The sequence below is a fragment of the Enhydra lutris genome, unplaced genomic scaffold (genome assembly GCF_002288905.1).
Source record: "Enhydra lutris kenyoni isolate GAN:26980312 unplaced genomic scaffold, ASM228890v2 scaffoldscaffold13, whole genome shotgun sequence".
NCBI lineage: Eukaryota > Metazoa > Chordata > Mammalia > Carnivora > Mustelidae > Enhydra > Enhydra lutris.
Genome location: NW_019154097.1, coordinates 16,367,965 through 16,389,071, shown reverse-complemented (window position 1 = coordinate 16,389,071; position 21,107 = coordinate 16,367,965). Strand labels below are relative to the sequence as shown.

Sequence of the window (21,107 nt, the reverse complement as noted above, 5' to 3'; positions counted from 1 at the left end):
TGTATTGCTGCTGGCAGGACATGAGTGTGGCTTAAAGTAAACAGGATAGATTTTGATTAAGCTTGGTAGGGAATTTTGGATATACAGATGATCAGCCAATAAAGGTTTTGATGGTGCAAGATTGGTTGATTAGTGGAGAGGGCAGAGGCTGGAGGAAGGGTGATCAGATAGGAGAGGTACAGGAATCCAGATAAGTTGGGTGTGGGGCTAAAAGAAGGAGTGAATTCAGGAAAAATTTTGTTCTCAGAAAGAGAGGCATACATTTTTGGAATTATCTGAGAAATGTCTTCGCACTACGTATGCACGGTTCCCCTGCCATTCTAGCCAGTTTGAGAAATAGCAGTTTAGAAAGTGAAATAAATGGGCTTGGGTATGTAAGGTGAGGAAGAAAGAGTTTAGTGGGACTCTAATCAGAAGCTCAGGTGATGGGAATAAAGATGGCAGTAACTAAGAGGGAAGGTGGGGAAGTGCTGGGCTATAAGCGGCAGGTGGTGAGTTCTGTTCTGGGTTTGTTTAAGGGCCGAATGGGATCATCATGTGGAGTAAGCAGATACAAGGAGCTGAAGCTCAGGATAGGCCAGACACGTGGATTGGGAGTCAGTGGCACGGAGGGAACCTCCCAATCTTGGGAGGAGGTGAATTTGGTAGGGGCAGGTATGGTACTGGAAGAGTCCAGGATCCATGGTGGAATTCCTGGGCATCTGTTTTGATGATAGAAGTAACCAGCATATCTTTGGATGGGGAAGTGCACTGGGCCTGGCTAATCCCACTAACTTTTTCAGAAGAAGCCTAATAGAGGAGTGTAAGTCAAGGGAGAAGGTATCCAAGTTAAGAGTCTTAGGTCTTAGATATATATATGTCAGTACAAAAAAAAATCACTCTGTGGAGTTGTGAGTAGGTATTTTTCCTCTAACCTAGGGGTCAACAAACTTGTTCTGTGAAGGGCTGGATAGGAGTTATTTTCAGCTTCGCAGGCCACTTATCCTCTCTTGCTGTTACTCACCTCTGCTATTGTAGTGTGAAAGCAATTGTAGACAGCACATCAAGGAATGAGCACCTCTGTGTTCCAATAAAACTTTGTTTTTTTTTTAGATTCAGTTTATTTATTTGATAGAGCACGCGCACGAGCAGGGGGAGTGGCAGAGGGAGAGGGAGAAGCAGACTCCTCGCTGAGCAGGGAGCCCGATGTGGGGCTCGATCTCAGGACCCCATATCATGACCTGAGCCAAAAGCAGATGCTTAACCAACTGAGCTGCCCACACGCCCCCATTAAAACTTTATTTGTAAATGTAGACATAGGCTGTAGTTTGCTGATCCCTGCTATAACCCCATCACTTATTGTCTACTCCCATTGGGACAGTCGTCTTGCTTCATTCCTTGGTCCTTTACATCTCTCTGGAAGGTTTCAGAAGCACAAGGGTGTGCACTGGGGTAGGTATTGCTGCTCACAGACAGTTGCAAGGTACACTTTGAGGTATTATAGTACTCACATGTGCCCATGCAAAGCAGACAGGAAATGTCATGCTGATCCATAATATATAGAAACTATAAAAATAGCCCTGCTTCATCAGAAGCAGTGGCAGGAGGGAAGTATTGGGTTTTGGATCTGGCTGACGCTTTTAGAGACATCTCTGTAGTACCTGCTGCCGGTAGATGCCTGAACCTCCTCCAGGAACAGGAGGCTGCATTATTTTAGCATCTCTGATTTCATATTTTATGCAAGAGAAACATTACAATTTAGAGAGAACCTCAGGCTAGAAGGCAAATAACCTGCGTTCTAATTTTGGCCACTTCCACAGTCTGTGACTGTGTGAGGAGTGAACTCTGTAATCTAAAGTTCCTTCTGCCACTGATAGGGAGATGGGATACATTTAGTTGATTGAATGCTTATTATCAGAATTTTATTCCCAACTCTCGTCTTGAGTTTAATGTTCTTATCTATGGACGTGTCTTGTAAATTCTTCATTTTCATTCTTTTTACTTGCATAGTGGGAATTGCTGACTATTATCAAGGGAATTCAGAATATATAAGATGGCAGTAAAGTGCTTTCCCAAATAAGACCATTTCAAATTCTTCAAAAATCATTGCTGTGTATAATATGGAATATTGGTTTTTCAAATATTGAGTGCTGGTCAATGTATTGAGAGGTCTGAGAAGACTCAAATAATTGCCAGTGACTAACTTAATAGAGAATAGCAGTGAAACTGCTTTTATTTCATTTCATTTAACTTATTGGTTGTCTTGCCTGTTCTCCATCCATTGTTCCCTAGGCAAGTTCATCACTGTTGGATGGGGCAGGAAGGAGACGCAGTTCCACGGATCGGAAGGTCGGCAAGCAGCCTTTCAGGTGCAAATGGTAAGATTGGTTCTCTGGATACAGAGCCTTGACTGGAACAAATAGAGAAGTTTTGCCATCTACCAGAAACTCTGGGTGTCCTCTTATAGGCTAATAATGGACAGAGCTCTTACGCTTTAGTAAAACTGAAACCGTTTTGAGCCCTCAGGGAAAGAGTCATTCTAGAAAGACATTTTTTCTTGCCAAGTTGCTTTGTAATTTCTTCTCCGTATAGAGAATAATTATAACCAATACTCAGTTTAAAAAATATATCATCACAGATAGAAATGAAACATTTTGTGTATCCTTTCCTCTTACTCTTTCCTTCCTTTCCAGAAAGAGCTGCTGCCCTTCATTCACTGTTGATCATTTACATGGGTGTTTTCATACTTTTTTCCTACATATATATATTAGATACTTTGTATGATTTTTTCCTTTTGGATGAAACTCTTTGTTTTCCTTTTTTATGAATACCTTTTGAAGGTAGAACTATAGGAGTTAGTGATAATGGGTTAAATGTGGGGTGAGAGAGAAGAATTGAGAATGATCCCAAGATTTGGGCTGAGCAAATGGAAGCATATCATTTATGTTACATGTAGACGTTTCCATGAGCTCCGCGGGACAGGTGGATCAGTAATACACTGCCTGTCATTTACATTGTCCATCCATAATGAGTTCTCATCTGTCATCTCTTAACCCTTCACTAGAGGAGTTTGTGTTCTCCGCCATAGGGCAATGTCATTGAGATTAGGTCTTATTAGATGGCCTGTGTACTCCCTCCTGTGTAGAGTGTGGCACTGGTACCATTCTGCTGCACCCTGTTACTGGAATGGGGAGTCTCTCTCTTCAGGGCCTTCAGGATTGAGACGCATGTGGCACTGGAGACTGTTCTTCTTTCCATACTGTGGAACATAGAGTTCTTCTGTGTTTTCGCCCATTACTACTGGCTTTACTGCCTCTGGTTTTCCCTGCCTGCCTTCCTCTCATCTTCTTAACTCGTCTCTGTACTGCTGTGAAGCTTACACAGTCATCAAAGAACCAGAAGTCTACCCTCTTAGATTTAGATAAATGAAACATTTATTTCCTTATCCTAGATACCTGGCAGATTCCTGAGCTCATTGTATTTAATATCCAGATCTGCAGCTCTGTTCCTGTGTTGCTGTGCTTGGAGGCCACTTTTTTTTTTTTTTTAATGCCTGAAGACAGATTTTGTTTTGTTCTCTTTTCTTGATGATTTCTTGGCCTAAGAGACCTTCTAGAAGGCTTCTTGAGGATTCTGTGAAGTTGGTTTTCTAGATAGCTGAAACCTCATGTAAAAAATGTAACTTTAATAGCCTGGGGCTTGTTTGATTCTGGGCCATTTAAGTCCTCCAGTAACATTTGTGTTCCTTCGCCTCTTTAGTATGAGTCGGCTTTGCCCTGGGATGACCATAGACCACAAGTGACGTGGCGTGGTGACGGCCAGTTTTTTGCTGTGAGTGTTGTTTGCCCAGAGACAGGTATGGAAATAAATTGCAGTTAAAGAAAAAAAAATTAATGAAGTTCAAGAAGGTTTTTTTCCTTTCACTTTCTTTCTTTTTTTTTTTCTTTAAAGATTTTATTTATTTATTTGACAGAGATCATAAGTAGGCAGAGGCAGGCGGTGTTGGGGGGGTGAAGCAGGCTCCCCACTGAGCAGGGAGCCCGATGGGAGCTTGATCCCAGGACCCTGGGAGCACGACCTGAGCCAAAGGCAGAGGCCCCAACCCACTGAGCCACCCAGGCGCCCCTCTTCCTTTTGCTTTCTAAAATTGTACATACAAGGTGCTGCTTTAGATATTAAGTGCATTTAGAGCTAAGAACTAGGAAGAATTCTTTGAGGTCATCTGGTCCAGCCTCCTACCTGTTGGGTATAAATTCTTAACCAGATTAATCTACTTGGTGGTTTTCATTAATGAGATGTTTGAATAGTTCTGACTTGACAACATTCTAAGTTTGTTTATTTTAACCCTGCCTGCTGCCCAGGAGCTCGGAAGGTCAGAGTTTGGAACCGAGAATTTGCTTTGCAGTCAACCAGTGAGCCTGTGGCAGGACTGGGACCAGCTCTGGCTTGGAAGTGAGTGGGAGAAGAAACTTTGTAACTTCTTCCTCTGAGAGGATCTTGGAAGTACTGGTAGGGATAGTGGTACCTGTTGAGTACAGGTGTTAAAGTAACTCAAAAGGATATTTACTTCTCATTTGTCCATAAGCCCGTATCTTTTTCGTTTTCATTTTTCTTCAGTTTGAATTCAATTTGAATAATGGATTCAGAGCTTCTTCACAGATGTCATTCCAAGGCCCACACATTTGACAGCTTATAGCGCAGGCCTGTATGAAGCCATTGTGTATCCCAGAGAGTGGTGCTTAGAAGGGAAGTCATAGTCTATAAAGCTCTATGGGGCAGTGGAGCTCTGGTGAAAACTAGGAAAAGGGCTCTCTTCTCTGCACAGCCCACAAGCTCTTTTGCTAGAGGCTTCCGCGTGCCGAGGAAAACGCAGGCTGGATTCAGGCTCAGTTTACCTCCTGTCTGGTCTCTGCAGCTGCCCTGAGTAAAGTCTGAAGAAATGTTTCCTTTTCAGTAGCATCTGTTACATGCCAAACCCCTAGGTCTCTGGGTTTTAGACATCATGTTTCCCACCAGTGTTTGAGTGACAATTGAATGATGGAGCAAAGAGAAGTATTTAAATTAAAACTGTAGAGACAAATATGAACAAGATGAGGTGATTCGGATATTTTAAGTCGATTGAGAAGTCTTATGAAGCACCTGAGCATGGAATAGTTGCTGAAGTCATAGGCTTGAAGGAGAGCTACATTATGTTTTTATAGGACATTATATTTGGAGTAGTTTTAGAAATTTATTGTTTTCTTTTTTAGAAGTCACACTGGTGCAGTCTAAATTTGTAAGTCTTTGTGGGCAAATGGAGCCTTTGTGCAGATTCGGAAGAGGCATCTCTCCTCTGGGCAGGTGTAGTCCACACTAGGCTGAAGTGCTTGGCAAGAGACATGTGCAGTTTAAACCTTCCTTGGGTGGAAATTTTTTGTTGGAAAAATCATTTCTTTGACTTTCCTCTTGCTCTTAGCCCGCGGGCTGTACTTTCGGATGTCCTAACGCTCGGGGTTTGCTTTAAGGCCCTCAGGTAGTTTGATTGCATCTACCCAAGAGAAACCCAATCAGCAGGATATTGTGTTTTTTGAGAAAAATGGCCTTCTTCATGGACATTTTACGCTTCCTTTCCTCAAAGATGAGGTTAAGGTAAGTGCCTGAGTTGTTTCAAATTGAGAGGACTTCCCACAGCTATAGAGGCTTTTATCTGATATGGGCGTGTAAAGAGAAGCTCCAGAGTAGACAGCGATAAAAATAGTGGTTTCTTATAATTGAATCTTTTTTGAAAGAGAGTTATTTTTAAGGATCTTTGGCAAAGAAGAAATGGCATTCTTTCGTACCCTAGGTAAAACACAGATAGAAATAGAAAATCTCATATTTGAACACAAGCGTGGTGCTCCCAGTGGTAGGTACTTTTCATTAATAACATTTAAACTTTAAATGACTTGTGTCCCATTAGGGTCACAGAAACACCAAATGGTGAGCTTTAATTATATAAACATAAATAACTAAAATTATGTTGCAAGTAAATTAAAAATTGAAGTTAAAGTTGAGAGAAGAATTTAATGAATGCCCATGTCCTTTGTACTCACTTTCAAAAGATGCCAACGTTTTGTAGCGTTTTCATGCAGTCACTGCTTTCTAACCTAAACACACACATGTTTTTATTTCCTGGGGTTTTAATTTTAGAAATTGTATCTTTAATATTCATTTCTAGCAGGTAGATCCATTATAACACCTTACCAGATTAGTAATAATTCCTTACTATTATCCTAATACCTAGTTCATATTCATATTTCCCCAGTTGTCTAAAAATGCCAACTTGCTGTCTAAAAATGTCAACTTGCATTTGGCTAAGTCTTAAATTTTTAAGAATAATGCATTTTTTAAACATCTCCTACACATAATGACTTATTACCTAGATTTGCTTTATTAAATTCATAATTTATAGTCTGGCGTCAGCTCAAATAGTGGGATTATTTGGCTTGTGAGAGCAAGGAATTCAGCTCTGATAAAGATTTTGAAATACATACATAGTTAAAAGCCAGCGACATGTCTTTTTTTTTCCTACTAGGTAAATGGCCTGCTCTGGAATGCAGATTCCACTGTGCTTGCAGTTTGGCTGGAAGACCTTCAGAGGGAAGAAAGTTGCACGCTACAAACCTACGGTGAGACAGCACTAGTATCTGAGCCTTGCACTGCATAAAATGTGGTTGAAAGTAGTAGGCTGTGGAGTTGCTTTTCTCCCTTGCACTTTATCCTATAGTAGAATCAGAGGTAACTGAAGGGATAGATAGGTGGAAATGAGGGAGTCGTTTAGTTTTGATTATTTATGGATTTTAGTCATGTATCAGTCAGGGTTCTCTAGACAAATAGACTCAGGGCAGGCTGGCAGGTTGGAAGAGTTGATGTTGCTGTCTTGAGTCTTAAATCTGTAAGGACTGGCCTATGGTCTGGAACTCGGGCAGGTTCTGTGATACAGTCTTGAGGAATTCCTTTTCTGGGAAACCTCATTTTTTGCTCTTAAGGCCATAAACGCTTTCTATGAGACCCACGTTCTGAAGGATACTCTTTTGTATTTAAAGTTGATTGTGAAAGGTAATCACATCTACCAAAAAACCTGCCAGCAATATCTAGACTAGTGTTTCTTTAAATAGCTGGGCATCATAACCTAGCTAAGTTGACATGTTAAACCAACCGTCACAAGCCATCAGTGCTTCCTCTGCATGGATGGTGTTGCTGTAGGAAGTTGAAGTGCTAGCCACGGGAAAGCTGTAGCAGCGAAAGAGAAATGGCATTAGCTACAAGAAAGAACCGTCTCTCTACCTTTTAAATTGTAGATCAGATTGTAGATAAGTATTTTTCAGTGTATGTGTAGTATGTGAAAGTATTAGAAAGTAAGGATGAGAAGAAACAAAAGTTTTTCCATAATTCTATTGCTCAGTAATGAGCACTATTAAAATTTTCTTGTCTTCCAGATTTTATGTGTTAAGTATATGATACAGTTAAGTATATGATACATGTAGATTTATAATGTCACAAACGTTTCCATTTCAAGTACCCATGGATATCATTTTAAATTGCTGTATAATACTCATCTGTCCACATCTTATTAAATCTCATGCTGTTAGGCACTTGAAGTTTTGTAATTTTTCCTGTCAACCGCAATGCACTGAATACTTTTGTTCATAAATCTTTTTAGTTGCTTATTTTTTAAGCGGCTATCAAACTTTTTAATCAGAACTGAAATGTTATCTAGAAGCGATTTGTTTATTCATTCATGGCACAGTCCTTCTCAATGCTGGCTGTACCTTTAGGAAAAAAATGCCATCCAGGCCTCATCTCAGAGTTGGATTCAGTGTGTTAGAATGGGGACTATTCGTCAGTGCTTAATTAAAAAATAATAAAGCTCCCAAGTTAGTGATAACATGGAGCCAGAGTTGCGGACCACTGATTAGGCCAGGTGCCAGGGGTTGGCACTGTGGTATGTTCGGGATAAAAGTGTGGCATAGGAACAGCCCCTTTATCCTCACAGAACATGAGTATGTGGTCTAACTTTGCAACTTACAGCTTGGTAGAAGTGTTTAAAGATTGGTTTCTACATGATTAGGTCTTTTCCCCCCAGCTTTATTGAGCTCCAGTACTGTGTAAGCTTAAGATGTACACTGGGATGATGTGATACATGTATATGTTGTGACGTGTTTACCACAGTGAAGTTGATTAACATCCTTCACGTAATTCCCAGTTTGGTTAATATGGTGAGAATATTTAAGATGTAGTCTCACAGCAGCTTTCAAGTGTACCGTACAGGCTGTTACCTGTAGTCAGTGTGCTGTTTATCAGCTCCCCAGAACTTGAACTCAAGAGTTTGTGCTCTTTGACCAATATCTCTCCCATCTCCTCCCTACCCCAGCATTAGGTCTTACTCTTTTTTTTTTTTTTTTAAGATTTTATTTATTTGACAGACAGAGATCACAAGTAGACAGAGAGGCAGGCAGAGAGAGAGGAAGGGAAGCAGGCTCCCTGCTTCACAGAGAGCCCGATGTGGGGCTCGATCCTAGGACCCCGGGATCATGACCTGAGCCGAAGGCAGAGGCTTTAACCCGCTGAGCCACCCAGGTGCCCCAGGTCTTACTCTTTTAAAAGATGTTGGAAGGGATGGCTGCTGATAAAGGATAAGTAGTGATTTTTCTCTGAGAGCTGAGTCATGCTTAATAACAGATCACCTGGGGCATAACTGTAGGGAAAGCACCTGGGGGAAAAGAATCAGCCTAATACAGCAGAGTGATACTAATCTTGAGCTCTCAGATTGAGTGTTTTAATACTTTTAATCTAATTGCCTGATTTTCTTCTGTATAAATCTGTATGAAAAAACAACTCACTAAAGCACTGTCTTCCTAGTAACTTTCTGTCCTCATGATCCTAAAGTTTGAAAGTAGAGACAACCCGAACATGTGTGCTTCTGGCCTTCGTTCATCCCTGTGGAAAACTACTTCTTGACTATTATTATTGACAGTATTATTTGGATGAAGATGCTGAGCAGGAGGGGTCATTTGAAAAAGAAACAATATCCCCCATCCCCTGTCCGGCAGGTGATGGAAAGTCTGGTTGTCTGGCATCTGATGGCCATCCTTGTGTTTCCCGTTGCAGTGCAGCTCTGGACTGTGGGGAACTATCACTGGTATCTCAAGCAGAGTCTGCCCTTCAGCACCTGTGGGAAGAGCAAGCTCGTGTCTCTGATGTGGGACCCAGTGACCCCGTCCCAGCTGCACGTTCTGTGTCAGGGCTGGCATTACCTATGCTACGACTGGCACTGGACGACTGACCGGAGCTCAGGAGAGAATTCCAGTGACATGGCGAACGTAGCCGTCATTGATGGAAGTAAGGAGCTGGGAAGTGTTTCCATGAGCCTGTGCCTGCAGATGTGGTGGTTTGACTAAAATTGGGGGATTTTGATGTGTGTGGTGCTTTGGTGGTTTGGTTTATTTTTACTTCGTGTTTTGTTTTGATTGAATGGGGATGCCCTTGGAGGGCATGTCCTCTTCTGAGAACCATAGTCCTTCCTCCTCACCCCTGCTGCTGCCTACCCCCATTCCATCTGTAGTCTTCACGAATTTACTTGTCTGGTCTTTGAAGACGTTGAAAATTTTGACCCCAGGTATGAAGGAAGACAGCAGTGGTCCTGTGGCGCGGGGCGTGCTGGCCTTACGTTTTTGCGCTGACATAGATTTACATTGACCCTTGCACCCCCCGATTTAGGTTGCTTTTTGACATGATACTTACTAATTATATAATCTGTACAGTATGTTCAAGTCACAGACAACTGTCTAGTGTGAGGATTGGTTGGTGTTTTTTGTTTGATGAGGGGGAGGACATTGGGGCAATTTCACCTAAAAAGACAGTTTACTTACTGCTGATAACATAAAGAAAAACTTGTTTCTAAGGTTGTGATGTGCCTGGGTGTGCTAATTTTGTTCTGTGTAGTACTCCTAATACAGATTTTATAATTCTGTGTTTTGTCCAGAGGGTTTAATCAGGTATGTCTTATTACTAAAAACATGTATAGGGAGTCGTTGAACGATTTTCAAGATGATCATACCCTTGGTTCAGTCTGGCTTGGTTTCTGGCCTCGGTTTCAAGCTGGAACCCTGGCCTTCTTCCCCTTTTTCATAAGAGTTAGACTCCTCTGGGCCTGGAGGTGACAGTATTCAGATACAGAGCCCTGATACTTAATTTTCCCTGTATATTGTGTTTAAGCTTATTTATGTTAAAAAAAAAAAAACAGCAAACATTTTTAGGAATTGCTGTATATTTTCTACCCCCATTCTTAGTGGTACTGTGCTGTCACATGCTCCATTTTACAAATTAACATCCATGTATCTAATCTCTCCTCTCATGCACAGACAGGGTATTGGTGACAGTCTTCCGACAGAGACATCCATGTATCTAATCTTTCCTCTCATACACAGACAGGGTATTGGTGACAGTCTTCCGACAGAAACATCCATGTATCTAATCTCTCCTCTCATGCACAGACAGGGTATTGGTGACAGTCTTCCGACAGAAACATCCATGTATCTAATCTCTCCTCTCATGCACAGACAGGGTATTGGTGACAGTCTTCCAACAGAGTGTGGTTCCACCTCCCATGTGCACCTACCAACTGCTGCTCCCACACCCTGTGAATCAGGTCATGTTCTCTGCACACCCCCAGAAGAGTAACGACCTTGCAATCCTGGACGCCAGTAACCAGATTTCTATTTATGAATGTGGTATGTTCAAAAATTGTTACTAAGATGTTCTGATACTAAGATGTTCTGAGCCAAGTCCCTCTTGCACAAAATCAAATTACAGTGTGGTGTTGCCTTAGCTCCAGTGTTTCTAAAAACTTTGACGTTTGTAATTAATATCATTATTATGATATTAATATATATGGAGATATATAATTGATTGATATATAATTGATATTGATATATAATTGATATATATTGATATATAATTGACTTGTGGGATTTTTGGGGGGTGGGGGAGTCTAACCCCACTCTGGTTTATAAGAGCACTTCCTTTTGTTTGTTGAACTTAAAGAGTCAGTGATTTAAGAATAACATTCACCCTGGAAGGAGTATAGTATCTTATTGTGTCTTTAACATGGTTTACAGTTCTCATTGCCCTTGCATATATTTCTAGTTGATCTCACAGCTTTCCTAGGAGCAGCATCAGAGCTGGTGTTTTTCTCTTCCATAGATGAGGGAAGAGAATGCCAGGGTGTTTTCAGTTTGCTTGAACAAGAATGGATGAGGATCTCGGCTTATGTGTTCTAGCTTTTAATCCAGTTGTCCTTCCACCATCCCATTTCTGTCAGTTGCTAGTTGCTTTCCTGATGTCCAGGAGAAGCTGAAAGGTGTCTTTATTTTGAGTTCTGTGATTATGTTGTAAACTATACTGGCACGTGATGCTGACAGCCTTGTTTTCAAATGGTCCTGAATTTTCAGTCTGAAAGGCAGAGAGATTTAAGAAAGAGGTTGTGATGTGGTTGTTTCTGATCTCTCTATATCTAAAGTGGATTACCTTCTAGAACCCATTAAATGCAGAATTCAATACCTTTAGCATCAGGGAAAAATGTGTGTAGTTTACTGTGATAGTAACTGTTCTTGTGTTTTAGGTGATAGTCCAAGTGTGGATTCTACAGTGAAGCTGGGAGCTGTGGGTGGAAATGGATTTAAAGTTTCTCTTAGAACACCTCATCTGGAAAAGAGATACAAGTAGGTTGTTTGCAATTAACTTGGACCTCTGGGAGTAGCTGTTACTATTCCACACCTGTTGCTGAGTGGAACAAGAAGTAGATACAATGCCTGGGCCCTGGTTTTTGAGTCAGCTGGGGAAGTCAGTAATCTATAGATCTGAATGCCACATGCTGATGGGTGGCAATGGAGCCAAGCTGATAGCTGGCTTAGAGCCCATTTCCTCCAATAGCCCTTGGTTCTCTGTGTGGGAAAGGTGGAGATGAGGATGGTAAGACCAAGCCGCATTGACTTATGTACATGAGGGGGTCTGCGTTGTTCACATAAGGTTGACCGAATGCAGTCTTTGTCCCATCCCACACTCCAGAACTTTGGGTTGCTGCATTTTGGGTTTCCCAGGTTGGAAATCAGAATGCATTTTCTCACTAAAACAATATTATAAATGGTTGGGTATAAATGAGTACCTCAGGTGCACTATAAGTATTGTAAAATGACCCTGAAGCTAATTATTAATTATAATACCACTTCTGTGAGAATCCAAGACTTAATTCTATTTGATAAGCACATGTTTGTAATCACTGTAAATAAATTTATTTATAAATTAATAGAGACAATAAACTAACTGAATTTCATAAGTAATATGTTTCTTAAATATATGCAGTATGGTTAATGAACGTGTATAAATTTTCAACCTATGATTTGGGGGCTGTCTGGATAATGCTTAGTCATTTTCAAAGAACATTTATGTGGGTTATTTCATTTCACAGAACTGAACCCACTAGAGGACAGACTTAAGGCAAACTAGGAAGTGTGAGGCAATTTAGAATATAATTTGATTTTTAAAAAATTGAGAGGATAGCTCCTGGTCATTTAGGAGATTTCGTGAAGGACATTAATACTTACCTTGATCTGTGAAGAAGAGATGAGTTTAGGACTGGCAGAAATGCCCTGGGAGCGCTGGCCATGATGGAGGGAACCAGAGATGGGAATGTCCCTATGTGGGGAGGAACACAGTGGAGGGGCTGAGACCAGGGAGAGCTGGTTGAGTAGGAAGATCAGGGTAGTGACCCAGCTTCTTTAGTGAATGCTGAGGATTTGTCACTTACGCTAAAAGGCAGGAGAAGTAGACTTTAGGGGTTCCCCTGAGTTGGCAAAACCTGCTGTCCCCTGAGGTATTAATGCTACAGGAGGCAGGTATTAGAGGCCAGAGATCCATTTCTGAAGCTAATTAGTCATTATGACGTGAGATGTTTAAAAATAACCCACTTTGCCGAGACCCACTCATCTGCTGGAGCCTGGTTTGAATGCTGGTAAGTGGTGACAGTGGAAAACCTCTGGGGTTTGTTCGTGTAAGGCCTGGGGGCAAGTGATTTTCTTGTGTAGTCAGTTTCCTGAGGTGTTCTCTTCAAACCTGAAGATCTTAGAACATAGGAAACGTAAATAAATAGAAAAACAAACTGGCATTACTGCAGGTTTTGTCCCTCTAAATAATTAGGAATTGACTCTGTACACGGTGGTTCATTCTTCGTTTAGGAAAATCATTTTAGGAAAATCTAAAGCTAAAAATCGTTTAGGAAAATCTCAGTGATATTAGAGCTTTTTTCATGTTATATCTAAATTCATTTAGATATTCTTCAATATTTAAAACAGAGTTCAGTTTGAGAATGGTGAAGATCAAGAAGGAAACCCTCTGAAGCTCAGCCTTCTCACCTGGATTCAAGAAGACATTTTCCTGGCTGTAAGCCACAGCCAGTCCGGCGCACAGTCTGTCATTCACCATCTGACTGTGGCCCCTTCCGAGACGGATGACGAGCACGGACAGCTCAGTATTAGGTATCGCGACACTTCCCTGCATTCTGTGGGGTTACGCTTTTGTCTTTGCTGGGTGGAGGACTCTTTTGACTTCTAGCAACCAAGGTTGAGGGCAACTGCTTCCTTGTTAAACACACTTAGCAAGACGTTTAAGTGTAGTTTTGAGTCATGTCACAATACAAACCTAAAAATGCATCCAGGGGTGCTGGACCATAGGACAGATACCAATAGATGGGTCGAAACATTTATAAGATGTGTCACGATTTTTAATTCAGCATATACTTAAACTCCAGCAGGTAACTGTTAGCCCACGAGAATTAGCCACTGTGGTTACCCTGGTTAGTTACTAAAATCAATGATAAGGTCTGTGTACATGCACTGCAGTGGATATGGTGACTTCTGAATGCTGCTTCTGGCTTCTCTGTGTTCTCTCGGGTGCGTGACTACATGTACTACTAGAAAGTCATCTCTCTTTCTCTTTGCTAAAATTTCACTGCTCCCTGGCCCTGAGTTTTGCTTTGGTTTCACACTGCATGTTTGTCACAGGTTTCAGGTAACGAGTGAGGCCGTTTCATGTAATGCAAGCCCATCGTGCGGTAGATGGCATGGCCTGGACAGCTCCAAGAATCCTCAGGCTTCCAGTGTCAAAACTTGGCTCATGAAACACTCATTTGTAATTAAGGGTTTCCTAGTTAGATTTCAATTTTCTTTTTTTTTTTTAATTTTATTTATTTATTTGACAGACAGAGATCACAAGCAGGCAGAGAGGCAGACAGAGAGAGAGGAGGAAGCAGGCTCCCTGCTGAGCAGAGAGCCCGACGTGGGACTCGATCCCAGGACCCTGAGATCATGACCTGAGCCGAAGGCAGTGGCCCAACCCACTGAGCCACCCAGGCGCCCCTAGATTTCAATTTTCAATGAAAACCCTTGCTGCAAAATTCAGGAACTTTTCTTCATTGTATACATAAAACATATTCTAGTGTATTCGTTAAGTCCTATTCTTTGAGTCATAGTACTTCCTATTTTTACAAAGCTTTTTATGAATATCCGGACGGGTACAGAAAATTTTCTAGCTATATGCAACAACTCCGATAATCAGGAGCTTAATTTTAAAAAGCAGAGCGGGGGCGCCCAGGGGGCTCAGTCATTGGGCGTCTGCCTTCAGTCCTGGGATCAAGCCCCATGTTGGGCTCCCTGCTCTGGGGGAAGCCTGCTTCTCCCTCCAATTCCCTATGCTTGTGTTCTCTCACTGTGTCTCTTTCTGTCAAAACAATAATTAAAGTCTTGATAAAAACAAAAAACAAAAAACAGAGCAGATGGGGTGAAAGGGATGGGTGATACAGGTGATGGGGATTAAGGAGTGCATTTATTGTGATGAGCCCTAGGAGATGTCTGGAGGTGTTGAATCGCTCTGTTATATACCTGAAAGTAAGACAACACTGTTACCTACACTAGAATTAAAATAAAAGCTTAATTAAAAAATAATAAAACGTAGAGCAATTTACATTAGAAATACCTAAGTTGTACACATTTCTGCTTCTCCAAATTTGAAATTCTTTATCATCAGCTTGTAGAAGGAAAAACTAGATCATTTCATTTGCTGTAAAGGCAATGAGAAGTTACTTAAAATATGTTTCTGCTGCTTTGACTTTAGTTTCTCAAAAAAAGTATTTTGTTTTTATAAAATATTAATGTCTTTAGGTACTATAAAGTCCCTCGGTGAGCTTATAGCTTTTAATGCCTTATATTTATTATAGCTTAAGTTTTGTAAAAGAAACTCTTCAGTGCTTTTCCTGTGGTAACTCACTTCTTTCTCATGCTACCTCTTGGAAGTATGTATTATTAGCATCCTTGTTTTATAGCTGAAACCAGTAAGGCACAGAGCAGTTCAGTAACTTGCCTGACATCATGCAGGTAGAGTCTCGATCCAGTCCCGCTCTGGAATCTCTCCTCTTGACCTATTTGCAGATCACTTATCCTCACAAAATTTGGGGTATTGTGAGTTTTTTTGTATATTGGCTAAAAATTCTTTGAATAAATGTTTAGATTGGCAACATTTGCTTTTATTGCTACTTCTTCCACATCTGTTAAAACATGTCTACTGTCTGTTCATTGACACAGGAAAAAATATGACAGGAACAGATTCTCCTCATTAATGAAGACCCACCAGTTTTCATGAATGAGTATGATAGCAATGAGAGATATTGAGTATGCTTTATTTACCGCAGTATACATTTTAAGGAGACAGAAATGATACCATGCATATCTAATGAAGGCAGTAGGTTGTTATAAGTTGTAGTAAGTTGCTGCTGGCATGGGAGTGATGACCTCACAGTAGAGACATCTAGCTTCTTGGCATTGTGGAAAACAGTGTCATGTGACAGGTCATTACTTCGGCCTTCTGCCGGCAGTATTTATCTGTCAATGTGCATATGCGCGCGTGTGTGTGTATGTATTATATCTATCTTGTATTGAAATAGGCAGTGCAGGCCAAAGGGAAATTGTTTATTTCTTTTCCTGTTTCTGCAAAATCAGTGGGATACTACTACTTTTGAGAAAAGTGGTCTGTTCACACTCTGATTCCTGCTTTTTTAAAAAATTTTTTATTTTTTTACTTTCATCAGTTCATCTGTGGCAGTAGATGGAATCATCATCAGTCTGTGTTGCAATTCCAAGACCAAGTCGGTAGCATTGCAGCTGGCTGGTGGCCAGATACTTAAGTACTTTTGGGGTGAGTATCAGAATGTTAGGAAAGCATGTTTATGATTTCCATAAATGTTTAATTCTTGAGAATGTGTACTTGTGAGTTTCTTATCAGGGCTACATTGATGGTTAGGTCTTTTAACTGTCCTGGAAAACCCTAAGCTGTAGTGTAGAATTGGCAGGTGTATTCTGTAATGGACCAGAGTGTTCTAATGAGTTTCCAAAATGTATTTGGAAAGTGATCCAAATTGCATGTTAAGTGTTTCAGCAGGTATTGATGTGACAGTTTCATAGTGAGCATACCTGCTTTGTGTAAACTTCATCTGCCGATCCTGCAGAGTCACCCTCTCTGGCTGTGGAGCCATGGAAGAACCCCAGTGGATTTCCTGTTCAGTTTCCTTATCCATGCACACAGACTGAATTGGCCACGATTGGAGGAGAGGCAAGTGAACACAGGGCAGAAAACTACCACTTAGAGCAGTGGTCCAGGGACTGCTGGCATTCGGTAAAAGAATATGGGCTTTGGAGGTAGACCTGGAGCTCCACTTAATGTAAGGGCAACAGTGAGAAATTTCTGAACCTCAGCTTTTTCATTTATGAAATGGAATTAAGAGATTGTCTGACGTGTATGTAGTGGCTAGTTGATTCCTTTCCTAGAAGGAATAACTTATAAGAGATAGAAAAATGTGATTGGCAGACTTTTAGCCCCCATTGTACAAATCATCAGAGTTAGTTTTATTTACCATTTGGGGACAGCAGAAATGTAATATCAAAAATAGTATTCAGGAGTTTGCCATTCATCAAATGTTGGAATGTCTATAATTGTGGTGGGTGGTAGGATACAGCAGTTATAGAACAAAACAGCTGACTAATCCCTGCTCTTCTGGAATTTGTAATCTATCAGTATAGATCTGATGATCCCCTCTGATAGGAGAATGAAGGAAATGAACAGGGTCTGGTAGAAGAGTGTTGAGGGATTTGGTGGCTACTGAGAAGATGGTAGCCATGAGGATGGGTGTCTTTTTTATTCAGTCTTGACATGGACTTAGATATGAAACCACAGGGCAATAGAATTATGGGATAGAAAAATTAGGTTTAACTAGTTTGGTTAGAGTTTTTTGTAATTTCGGTTTTCTTTGCAGGAATGTGTCCTTGGTCTGAGTGACAGGTGTCGCTTTTTCATCAATGACACAGAGGTAAAAAGGCTTGATTTGGTGTAGGCTCCTTTTCAGTATTGTCTCCAAGTAACAAAGCTAACTTTTCCCTTTGCCTTCTTGTAGGTTGCTTCAAATATCACATCATTTGCAGTGTATGGTGAATTTTTGTTGTTGACAACACATTCCCATACCTGCCAGTGTTTCTGCTTGAGAGATGCTTCATTTAACGGTAAGTGTTCAGTGTGTGTAGTAGAAAATAGTCCCTCTTCTATTATCTTTTGTCCTTTGAAATCTCGATGACTTTAAAGTTCATTACTTACTTTGGCTTTTTATCATAGAGTTCTAGACTGTGAGACAACCTTTAGGGGCACCTGGGTGGCTAAGTTAAGTGTCAGCCTTCAGCTCAGGTCATGATCCTGGGATGGAGACCCACATGATCCTAGGATGGAGACCCACATCCAGTTCCCTGCTCAGGGGAGCCTGCTTCTCCCTCTCCTGCTCCCCCTGCTAGTGTTCTTTCTCTGTCACACAAGTGAGTAAAATCTTTTAAAAGAAGAAAAAGAAAAAAAACCTTTAGAATTCATGTACTTAGCCCCTAATCTCAACACAGTATATCAGTTCAGTATTCTGCATTAGTCAGCAAAGAACTTCCAGAGAAGGAGGTCCTTTCTGGAGCAGAACATTGTGAGATTCAACAAAACTTTCTCAGGATTATATAACTAATGGCAGTATTTTACCTGGGTTACCATGCAGATACAAACCGGCTCTAACAACTTTGTAATCTTCCTTTGCTCACTGTGACCACCCTCCATTATAGGTCTGAAAGACTCCATCTTGTGGTTTATAGGAAACTGTCTGTTTTACCTTTAATTCCATGTGTCCCCTCCCCGCTCTGTGTGTGTGTGTGTGTGTGTGTGCCTTATTCTCGAAAACTCCACTTCCTGTCTTTGCTTCCAACTTGGAAACTAGGACTCTTTCACTGATGTGATTACAGTGTACTGATAGTACTAAGAAGTAGAGAAACTGCATCCTCCCTGTTTCCTGAATCAGTGGAGAAGCTACGTGTGTGAATATGCATGAGGGCTCTGTGAGAGAGGGCAGGTTCCAGGAATGAGATTGTCAGAAAGGCTACCGGTCTCAAAGTTGAGTGGGAGAGCAAAGGGGTATGGTTGTTAATTGCTTTCTTCTATTTTGTTTTTGTGGGCTTGTTTTTTGTTTGTTTGTTTGTTTTAGTTTTTAGTTTTGTTCTTTTTTTTTTTTTAAAGATTCTCTTTATTTGAGAGAGAGAGAGAGCACAAGCAAAGGGGAGGGGGAAGAAGGAGGAGGAGAAGCAGACTCCCCACTTAGCAGGTAACCTGGTCCAGGGGTCAATTCTAGGACCCTGGGATCATGACCTGAGCTGAAAGCAGACCCTTAACCGACTGAACCACCAAGGCATTCCTGCTTTCTTCTATTTTGGATCATATATTTCAAATTTCAAAGTTTCAGATGCAGTTAATGGAAAGTGGCTTGTCATGACTGTGATTCTGATGGCTTAGCCAGTGGTGTCTTTAGCATTACATGCAGGTCTGAGCAGCAGCCATCTGTCTAAAGGGGAGTCTCTGCGGAAGGTGGAGAGGGGTTCACGTATTGTCACTGTCGTGCCCCAGGACACAAAGCTTATATTACAGGTAAGCTGATTTTTCAGGCTGTGTTTCTGATTGTCATTAGGCTGTCAATACGAAACAATTCTTGCAGATTGTATTTTAGGTCCTCTTATCATTTGTAACAATTTATTTATTTATTTAAAATATTTATTTATTTATTTATTTATTTGACAGATTCCAAGTAGGCAGAGAGGCAGGGAGAGAGAGAGGAGGAAGCAGACTCCCTGCTGAGCAGAGAGCCCTATGCGGGGCTCCATCCCAGGACCCTGGATCATGACCTGAGCCGAAGGCAGAGGCCTTAACCCACTGAGCCACCCAGACGCCCCTGTAACAATTTATTATAAGCCATTCCTTGCTAGATTCTCCATTAGTTTTATACAAAGGAGTACTTATACAGGCTGTGTCCAGTGAGGCTAGAAGGGAAGCTTCTCTGGGAAGCCAAAATAAATACTGAGCATAACTAGATTGTGCTGAAAGTGTGCTCATTTTACAGGATCGTGGTAGTTCCCTTCATTATGAAGAGTTGAGTTAGGTGAAGTTGTGTATCCTGGGTGTTTAAATTTTTTCTATTCAATTAAAAACATTATTGTTCTGATTTATTTAAGATGCCAAGGGGAAACTTAGAAGTTGTACATCATCGAGCTCTGGTTTTATCTCAGATTCGGAAGTGGCTGGATAAGTAAGAACCATGTATATGACTAGTTTCCTTATTGTTATGACTTATATGTGAAGATAGTAAGTATTCTATTAACGTTTTTAAAACTTAGAAGCATGGAAGACTTGTGTTACGTATGTTTTCAATCAGATTCTCAGAGGCTTTTTTTCCTCCTACACTTGATGTGTATGTTGCATAGTCTGATAAGTATTCCTAGTAGAAAGAATCATGAAATACATCATATAAGATAGGGTTTCCTAGCCTGAGGGGATCCATATGGGTTTTAGATGTTCTGTGAACCCAGGGAAATTGCACCAGACTATGTCTGTGTGGATTTATTCAGGCAGAAGGCCTAAGGCTTTTGACAGATGTACAGAGGAGTCTGTGACCCAAGAATGCCTGAGCCACTGTTGTGAAGGAAATGATCCATTTTCACTTTATTTTGGGGAAACTTTGTATTAGAATGATCTTTAACCTAAGTTCTGTGATGATCTTCTGTCGTGTGTATGTGGAGATGTAGTGCTCAGACTGCCATGGTGCAAAAGTCCCGTCTGTTACGAAGGCAAGCAAATCTGGTAACTGATTTTTCGTTCTGTGAGTTGGAAGTAGAAATCCAGTAGTAGTTGTTTGGCGTTTGGACTATATTCTAATTATAACTGGTTTATATCATAATAACGGTGTTGGATCTAGGGAGTTTAGTTTTTGTAAAATGACCTTTCTGTCCATTCTCTCTGTCTCTTCAAAGACTTATGTTTAAAGAAGCATTTGAATGTATGAGGAAACTAAGAATTAATCTCAATCTGATTCATGACCACAACCCTAAGGTAACTTTCTAAATCTGATATTAACTCTAGCTTACCTAAGACTTGATCCTGTGTGATTGGAACTAAAATTTTTTATCCTTTTTTTTTTGTTGTTGGGTAGGTGTTTCTTGAAAATGTGGAAACCTTCATAAGACAGATTGACTCTGTAAATCATATTAATTTGTTTTTCACAGAATTGAAGTAAGTATTTTGAATAACTCATGAATCATATCCATAATTTATCTAGTTTAGGAAATCAAACAAATAGAGGAGAAAAATTAACTTTGTGTTTGGTATTTTTTTTTTTATTACTGTAACTCTCAGATGCTACCTGTAATAGATTTTTGTCCTTTTCCCTTCTTTTTAAAATCAGCCTATTTAAAACTAAGACTTGAAAATATGTCATTTAGAATTATAATTGACTATTTTTAGGTGTACATATAAGACTATTTGTCTTATGAATTTGAAATCAGAGCCACACGGGTGGCTCAGTCATTGGGCATTTGCCTTTGGCTCAGGTCATGATCCCAGGGTCCTGGGATCAAGCTCTGAATCAGTCTCCCCGCTTGGCAGGAGTCTTGCTTCTCCCTCTCCCACTCGCCGCTGCTTGTGTTCCCTCTCTCTCTTGTGTC

General features: G+C 40.7%; 1 protein-coding gene across 2 annotated transcripts in view; it reads left to right on the top strand.

The window, feature by feature from the left end:
- The window catches only part of LOC111146021 (elongator complex protein 1), a 64,060-nt gene that overhangs the window by 7,906 nt on the left and 35,047 nt on the right, over window positions 1-21,107 (top strand). Inside the window, exons 6-22 of one of the 2 annotated variants that reach the window (XM_022501387.1) lie at window positions 2,272-2,357; window positions 3,739-3,835; window positions 4,341-4,431; window positions 5,484-5,607; window positions 6,533-6,626; window positions 9,109-9,339; window positions 10,560-10,730; window positions 11,621-11,720; window positions 13,350-13,532; window positions 16,136-16,242; window positions 16,553-16,656; window positions 17,357-17,410; window positions 17,495-17,600; window positions 18,926-19,041; window positions 19,623-19,696; window positions 20,418-20,496; window positions 20,597-20,676. In XM_022501387.1, coding sequence (XP_022357095.1) covers window positions 2,272-2,357; window positions 3,739-3,835; window positions 4,341-4,431; window positions 5,484-5,607; window positions 6,533-6,626; window positions 9,109-9,339; window positions 10,560-10,730; window positions 11,621-11,720; window positions 13,350-13,532; window positions 16,136-16,242; window positions 16,553-16,656; window positions 17,357-17,410; window positions 17,495-17,600; window positions 18,926-19,041; window positions 19,623-19,696; window positions 20,418-20,496; window positions 20,597-20,676 — 1,897 coding nt within the window. Of the gene's footprint in view, window positions 1-2,271; window positions 2,358-3,738; window positions 3,836-4,340; window positions 4,432-5,483; window positions 5,608-6,532; window positions 6,627-9,108; window positions 9,340-10,559; window positions 10,731-11,620; window positions 11,721-13,349; window positions 13,533-16,135; window positions 16,243-16,552; window positions 16,657-17,356; window positions 17,411-17,494; window positions 17,601-18,925; window positions 19,042-19,622; window positions 19,697-20,417; window positions 20,497-20,596; window positions 20,677-21,107 lie in introns of those variants that run through there. The other variant, XM_022501388.1, reaches the window with a different exon arrangement.